This window comes from Crocodylus porosus, unplaced genomic scaffold (genome assembly GCF_001723895.1).
Source record: "Crocodylus porosus isolate Cpor-Errol unplaced genomic scaffold, CroPor_comp1, whole genome shotgun sequence".
Taxonomy (NCBI): domain Eukaryota; kingdom Metazoa; phylum Chordata; order Crocodylia; family Crocodylidae; genus Crocodylus; species Crocodylus porosus.
The window spans coordinates 20,951,390-20,959,871 of NW_017728943.1; the positions used below are offsets into that span (position 1 = coordinate 20,951,390).

Genomic DNA, 8,482 nt, shown 5'->3' on the forward strand with positions numbered 1-8,482 from the left:
ACACCTGCATCCAATGCTTTTGTGACCTGATCATAAAGGCAATCAGGTTGGTCTGACATGACCTGCCCCTAATGAAATCGTGCTGGTTGCCCTTGAGCATCATCCCTGAAGCCGGCCCATCGCAGATGTGCTCCTGGATGATCTCAAAGAGTTTCCCTAGGATTGAGGTAAGACTGGCGGGCCTATAGTTGCCTGGGTCCTCCCTCCTCCCTTTCTTAAAGATGGGGATCACGTTGGCTATCTTCCAATCATCTGGCATCTGGCCCAAGCACCATGAGCGCTCGTAAAGCTGTGCCAAGGGCCCTGCAATAACCCCTGCTAGCTCCCTCAACACCCTGGGGTGCAGAGCACCTGGACCTGCTGATTTGAACACGTCCAGCCCCTCCAGAAGCTCTCTAACCTGGTCCTCCCCAACCTGAGGTCTGGAGGCGTTCGCCTCGAGTCCATCTTGCATCATGGTGGGGAAGTCCGGGTCCCTGCCCAAGAAAACAGAGGTGAAGAATTGGTTAAAGAGGTCTGCTTTCTCCTCTGGCGCAACCATCAGATTGCCCAGAGAATCTTGCAGGGGCCCCACATTTTCCGGTGCTTTCTTCATCCTCCCTATATATTTGAAAAAGGACTTTTTATTATCTTTGAATTTGGACACTATTCCTAGCTCTGTCTGCCTTAGCTTTCTTGACAGCCCCCCTACAGGCCCAAGCAGAGGAGGTATATCCCTCTTTGGAGATAGCACACCCCTTCCACTGGTTGCACGCTGCCTTTTTGGCAATCGGGCATTCCCGTACACCCTTGGTGAGCCAGGGGGACTTTCGGGCACTCCTGCCCCCCTTGCTTCTTGTTGGGATGGTCACCCCTTGGGCCTTGAATATCATCTCCTTAAGGAATGAACACTCATCTTGGGCACTGAATTCCCCTGCTCTCGAGAACCGCAGTGCCTCTCCCACTAATCCCCTCAACTCGTTGAAGTTGGCCCTCTTGAAGTCTAGGGCTGCCGCCTTGCTGCAGGCCCTTGACACCCTGCGCTGGATGGTGAATTCCAGCAAGCGATGATCACTATCACCCAGGTGGTCAAGGACCTGGAGGCCCCTTACCAGGCCATCGCCTGTGGCCAGGACTAGGTCCAACAGGGCGTTTCCTCTGGTGGGACTGTGTACCTCCTGGATTAAGTGGAGGTCCTGTATCTCGGCCAGGAACCTCCTGGAACGGTCCAACCTGGCTGACTGTTCCTCCCAGCAGATGTCCGGGTAATTTAAATCACCCCTGACAACTACATCACTTGCCTTAAGTGTCTTTGCAAGCTGGCCCAAAAATTCCTGGTCCAGCTCCTCCCCTTGGTCGGGGGGTCTGTAGTAGACCCCCACCGTTAGATCCCTCTCCCCACGGCCCCCTTGTATCTTGACCCAGAGCACTTCAGCTTGCCCCTCCTTTGACCCCATTGTTGATTGTGCTCCACCAAAGATGTCTGTTTCCAGCCATAGAGGTAGGTTTAAACCATCTGTCCTAATTACCTGGACAGCACAAGTCTGTCCAGGACCCTCGGTGTAAGTACTTGGGAGCTGAAGTCACTGCCTTTGTAGCTTTGCTGATATTGGTACCAGTGCTAGCTAGTGCAGAGCTTGCTAGTTTGAAGCTAGCTTGGGTGTATCTACACATGCATCAGTCACCAGGAAACACAAGATGAGCATACTACAGCACCATTCTTGTTACACTCTAAATATGGTGATTGTCTCTGTCTCTGTTACCAGTAATGCCTTTTTTTTTTTTAAATTGATGAGAAGTATGGTATGGAAGCTAGCATGTCCACCTGCCCCTTACTGGCCATGGGCAGCAACCCACACCAGGGTAAATAAATTATCATCTCCCTCTCCCATTTTTTGTTTTTAGAGTAGAAAGGGACCTGTTTTCATACCTTAATTCATTCTGAAAAATAATTTTTAGAAGATCTTGATACAAAGAGAAAAAGACCAGTGTTTACTGTTTGGGGGTTTTTTTGTAGAGGTTTTAGATGTTATTACAACAAAATGCCTAGTTTAATCCTGTTGTCTTAAGACTGATCTTCTCTGTTGTCACAGGTTTCCTCTTTTATTACCACATACATGGAAGAGCCATGTTGGATCTTCATGTTCATCAGTTACTGTTAGTGGCTATCTTTGGTGCAGCTATTTGCATATTTCTGGAGGTCTTTTTCCGCGGTAGCATTGTACTAGAGATGTTCCGTACAAGCCTGTGCATACTGCAGGGCAGCTGGTTCTGGCAGGTGAGTCTTTGTTTCATGACTTTTAAGATTTCTTCCTTGGTTTCTGTTAGTCGTTATTCCCTTTGCAGATACCTCAGGGATGACCTACTAGGCCAGTGGTTCTCAACCTGTTTAGATCCAAGGTACCCCTTTGGAAAATGCTTCCTCTTCCTTTTCACTTTTTTCTTTTTTGACTACAGAAAAATAATAGAGCAACTCTGCTGTTGCATAGAACTCAGAAAGAGCACAACAGGTCAGAATGTGTTTAATATTATAGATACCTATTTGAAATGTTTGGGTTTATCTGGTGAATCATCTGTAGGTGTTTGCACCCCTAACTAGGATGATATTGTGTGGCACACCATAGCACCTTTAAAAAGATCTGGAGTGCTGCCACAGCCTGATTGTGAATCCTGTACTAGGTATTTGCACAATTCATTTTATACACTGATCCCAGAGTATTCACAAAGGGCCATTAATCATCAGTGCCCTTACAGAGATGTAAGATTTTATTATAATACCAAGTTAAAGATGAGGAAACTATTTTACTGCTACTTCTGTTTTCCCAAGTCCAGATAGTTCCTTTGTCCAGGCGTACTCCTTGGCGTTAAGTACGGGGGGGCAGAGGAGTAGGGGCAGGCAGCTGTTGTGGCTCTGATTCCCCAGGGTTGGAGTTGGAGCTGCAGCTGCCCAACCTCTACGCTGCCCCCTTACCCCCTCACCACTTCTGCTCCTTTGCTGCTGCTTACCCACTAGCTCTGAATCCACTCCAGCCTGGGTCACAGAACACATGGTTGCCCCGGCCTCAGCCCAGCCATGTAGCAATGGTGTTGGCAGCTCTGGCCCTGACTGCTGCATGGTCAGGCTGGGGCTGGAGCAGATGCATTTTAGGCCTTGGGCTAGAGCAGGGCTGGAGCTAGAAGGAAAGCAGCGGAGGCGGCAGTTAATATTTCCTACTCCTACATAAATATAGTAATTGTGCAGAGAAAGTGTGTTAGTCCATAGTTAATAAAATAAGGCATAAGGTAGAGAAAAGGTCCTGTGAACACTGAAGTTACTGTGAAGAAGAAGGATAAAGGGAAATATCTTGAATGCATTGAGTTGACTCCATCTCTCCACTGAAAAGCATCCCAATGGGTCACTAAGGCTTAAGATATTTAGGCTCAAGGTAACTAAAGATTGGACCAAAGCCCTGGCATAAAACACAGCTTGCCAATTTAAAAACATTGGGATTTGAACAAGTAAAACTGCAGCCCAGAACTTTATTACTTCAATTATGCAGCATCAGTTACCTTTTTAAGATCTAGCGGGTGTTCCTATCGCCACTTTGTCATTCCACATTTTTAGCAGGAGTTTAATAGCTATGTGTTAATGAGTTATTGTCAGAACCATGTATACTCAAAATAAAGATGGTGGCACATACTTATTTTATGAATTGCTGCACTATCAGGCACTTAGACTTGGCCTGATGCTGGAAAACTGGTCACTAGAGTGATTCTTTGTTTCAGTATGTCTAGACTGGCTTCCCTTTTTATATTCTGGCCAGACATGGAAAATTTAAACCGTTGGCTGTTCCTCACAAACCTTGGACTTTTAGCACTAAATCAAATATGTAGAAGTTTTCATTGACAAGGAAAATACCACCTAAACATGAATCTTTTCCATAACTGAGCTCAAGAAAAATGTTGGGCATCTCAGAGCATACTGCTGTATTTTGAAATATGGGCAGTTTTCTTGGTTGATTTAAAAAATGGTACAACAGAAGAGTTAAAGGTAGTCATTTATTTTTTCTTATATATCTAGTATTCATTTAGACAAATAATTGGGAAAGTGTTTTTGGTTTCAAAGTACACCACAGATGTAACTTGAAAAAATAAAAGATATGTAAGTGTGGCTTTTTCACGCTTGGATTACAGACTTTACCTGTGTGTGTGACAGAATACCACACATTCGGCACTCTTACACATGCTCTGGGGGTAGTGGGAGTGGGGCAACACTTTTTAATTAGAGCAGCACTGAGAGCTGCTTTAATTAAAATGGCACTGCATCTCATGTATCAGTGTCCCCATGCTGAAAAATGGTGGTGGGGATGCTTGAACAAAAGCTCATTTGACCCCTGCTGTTATTTTTAAGTGTGGGGACACTGATACATGAGACACAGAGGCTGATTACTCAAGTCTGCTTCAATGCACTAGAATTCCAGAGTGTTGCAGCAGCCTCTGCACTCATGTATAGGTGCCCATTGGGTGCAGAACAGTACACATGTAAAAATTGAGTGAATTTTCTTTTTGCTTTACCAGTGCTTTGCATGTGAAACTTGCCTTGCCTCAAAAGTTCCCAACTAAATTGCTGAGCACTGACTCTAGAAGAGACTTAGTGGCACAGAGAACTAGTATTAGTCTGTCCTGGGTCAGCTTGGATAGTCACCAAGGCTAGGAACAGACATTCAAAAAGCTTGAGCTTGAATTGATTCAATCTTTGCAGGCTAGTCTAACCTGTGGAGATTGAACCGATTTGCAAGTGGATAGACAATTCACTTTTGATTCAGGCACATCCCTGCAGTGGCTCAGGCTAGAAGCCAGGGGGCATTAGAGTGAGTCCTCCCTTCCCTGCAGTAGTGCTGAGCTGAAGGGCGGGGGCATGGCAGGACGCTATGATTAGGGAGGTATTTAAATCCCCACCCTGTTCTACATAGTCCCCAGCCGGGGTGTACTTAGAGGGGGAGAGGGAAGCAGCCCTTGTCAGGCTTTCCCCCACTGCTCGCTGCTCAAGGAGTGAGGAGTGTTGCCAGACCCCGGCCTGTGGCTCACACTCTGAGGCAAAGCGGGGGATGGGAGAGGGAGGACTGTTTATGTGGACTGCATGCATCTGTTGATGGTACTGAGCTTTCAATCTCCCTCTCCCTGCTTTTTCATACTGTCTGTAGCAAATTGATGGCACTCACAGGTCCCATGCTTTGAAAACCAGGTCATTTCTCACACCTCTCTCTGTCCTCTCTTGAACACTGACAGATTGTGCCCTTTGAAACAAGCCAACAGCCAGCAGGGAGTTTATTAGAACACAAAGCTTATCAACCCATCAAGAAAACGAAAGCTTCTCACTGGACCAAGCTTTTCTTAAACAGCTTTTTCTTAAAGGCATTTGTAGGGAAGAATGGAGGGACATTGCTAGCTGACCTGATGATTAATTCCAAAAAGCCCTGTTCTGTCTGTCTTTGTTCCAGTAAAATTGGAGACACACACATGGACACCTCTCACCATTAGCTAGCATGAGGGTGGCATGACCGTGACCAGATGCCAGCCAGGGTCATGCTGCTGGGGTCCTTGCTGTTGGAGAGGTGGGGATCACTGCTTGAGCAGTGGGGTGGGGAGAGGCAGGTGGAAGCCAGGCAGATGCTGCTGTGCCTGTAGCTTCCACCCCCTCTTTAGCCAGCTGGAGCTCTGGATAGGGGGGAGATGGGAAAGGCCAGCCCAGCTCTCAGGAGCAGACAGCCCAGCCCAGGACTGAAAAGCATGCTGGGATGCTGGGGAACTCTGGTTTAACTTAAACTAGGACAGATGATAATTCTACACAGTAAAATGAGTTTGTGCTTTTCTACCTCCTGAGACAGTGTCCCACAATTGTAACTGCCAGTAGTTTGCAGGTTCAGATGAGGATGTCACTTCTTCTATTATTTTTAAAAGAAAAATCTTTTTCACAGGGTGCAGAGGAGAGCAGTTCTTATTTGTCTTTATTGTTTTTATGCAAAGTGATACTATGAAACTCAAATTTGCAAAATCAAGCTCCTTCTCTTGAAATTAAGACGACATATTCAGATACAAACAATTTTTATTTACAGTGTAAGGGGATTATTGCTCCTTCTCATAAAGAAAACCTAGTAAGCAGGCTTTTGGAGTGCAGGGAGTAAGGTCAGTGTTTATGGGAGTTAGGGCAATCTTGGAGCCAGGCAGTTTTTCTAGTTGGTATTTTGTTTCCCCTTCAGACTACAAAATGGCTGTGCATTTGGTCTCTACTCATACCATACAAGCTTGACTACTGCAGGATCATTCAGGCTGGTACGGAGTTTGTCTGCATGAGGAAAGAAGGAGCAACCAAGGTCCCCTGGAATTGTCACTGTCTTTGAATGGATTTCTTTGTCTTTCTGTGCTATAGGGTTTTTTTATGATCAAATTTAAATGTGATGCTGCATAACTGTTTTAATAACATCTTAGACATAATCACCAGTATAAAAAAAATCTGTAAGCAGTTGCTGTTTGACATGTGGTACACATGCAATATGTGATGTGGCATAGCATAGATATCAGATGAGTGTTATAAACTGTATTTCATTTAATTATAGATTGGCTTTGTACTGTATCCTCCAAATGGAAGCCCAGAATGGAACCAAATGGATCACAATAATATGATGTTCTTGACGATGTGCTATTGCTGGCATTATGCCTTTGCTTTTCTTATACTTGCAGTGAACTACACCATTGTCAGCTGGTAAGTTAAATGCAGAACTAAAACATGGGAGAACTGTGTTGTTACACCATGAGAGAGGCTTTATTTCAGAGGGGTCTTAGTTGAAAAAATTAAAATCAGGCTCTTTTTTTGTTCCTTTTTTCTTAAAAGGAAAATGAAAAATAGCATGTTGCGAAAGCATAAATCCTATGTAACTGACCCATTCAATAAAAGTAAAGAATAACCCTGGTGAAAAGTTAGAGACTGTTAAAATGTGAAGGTCAGATTAGAATCATTCTCCTACAGCTTGCTTGTTATAAGTGCTTGCCTGTACCAGTATGTTAGTTGGGAGGGTATTAACATTTGATCTGAAACACAGACTAACGGACTTCACTGTTAATATTTTCCTTGGATTAAATGTCATTTTCTTCTGGCCAGTTGTGTCCAATGATTCTTAATGGTAGCCCTTTATCTGGTCTTGAAAAGTTTTCCTCTGGCAAAACTTCTGGAGTCTTCATTTCTGTGGAATTGCACATGGGATTTTCATCAGTGTTAGACTGCAGGATCTCGCCCATCTTTTTCTCCTACCATTCTCTCGCTCCTTTTTTGTACCCTTTCCATTTATCAGGATGGTATACCCCTGATAGCCATTTATAGTTCTTATAATCGTCTTAAATCTAGTGACAAAAATGATTGCCTCCTACATCCTTTGCAAAATCACCAGGGTCAGCATTTGACTCTGTTTGATTTAGAATGATAAATGTGTGGCTTATTTTCCCTTTCTTTTACCCTTTCCAGGAGAGTTTGTTCAAAGATTAAGCAGGCTCAGTCTGTGGAGATGGGATTACTGAAAACAGCTGAGCGGGATCAGGAATCAGAAGATGAAATCTAGTATAAATTCTGTTTTACCAGTCTGCTGCCTTGAGTATATTAAGTTAATTGTTACCTCATTCCTAGATGTGTTTACCACCTTGTTCATTCCTTATACTACTCACTATGCAAAAAGCATCCTTTGAATACTGTATAGTTCTACTGGATTGCATTCTTGTCTGCAGAGAGTAAGTAATTTGTGGTGTTTTTGTTAGTACCTTATTTCTCACATGGTTCAGTAGAAAAATATTTTCTTGTTATCCAAATTTATATTGGATTGGGTGATACTGTAAATCAGTCAGTTCAAACTCATTAGTTGCTGAGTGATATTCTGCTGCTGCTGTTGGAGAAGCTAATAGAGTTCCATGTATTAAGATCCCCAAAAAGCTATTTTGTTCCAATTGTGCATAAAAGAACAGTGTAGATCCTAAAACGAATGGAAAAAGCACAAGCACACAAACTGGTAGAAAAGTCTTACATTTACATTGTTGAATATATCAAAGAATGTCATTGCTCATTAGATAATTAATTTGTTCATTATCATATGTATTCATTCCAATTTCTATGAAATGATCAAAGTTTTAAAAAATGACTACCGTCATTATGAGAAGCTACCTATTCCAGGGCCCTCTTCTTACCCTGGGCTTCCCAGTACAGTGACTTTACTCTCTACAGCAGGGATAACAACTTTTTATAGGAGGGTTGCTGTGTGTTGAGTAGAGCAACATTCCAATTCATTTTTTACCCCAAAGATTGTTTTTCCCTCCATGCAGGTTGGGAGGATTTCAGCAGGGCACAGAAGCAGTTGCATGATGACACATGGTGCATAAATGTGCATGCTAGGCTCAGCGTTGATAGCAAGTGTGCTTGCATCCAGCCCATGGCGGAGATACCTGCACTGTTCCCCCTGCACTTCTCTTGCAAATACTGAGC

At 43.8% G+C, this 8,482-nt stretch overlaps 1 protein-coding gene across 2 annotated transcripts in view; it reads left to right on the forward strand.

The window, feature by feature from the left end:
- The window catches only part of TMEM45A (transmembrane protein 45A), a 28,955-nt gene extending 20,725 nt beyond the window's left edge, over positions 1-8,230 (forward strand). For both annotated transcript variants that reach the window (XM_019548870.1, XM_019548871.1), the window contains exons 4-6: positions 2,073-2,257; positions 6,576-6,721; positions 7,478-8,230. In XM_019548870.1, coding sequence (XP_019404415.1) covers positions 2,073-2,257; positions 6,576-6,721; positions 7,478-7,571 — 425 coding nt within the window. In that variant the 3' untranslated portion in view covers positions 7,572-8,230. The remainder of the gene's footprint in view (positions 1-2,072; positions 2,258-6,575; positions 6,722-7,477) is intronic.
- Positions 8,231-8,482: the final 252 nt, after the last annotated feature.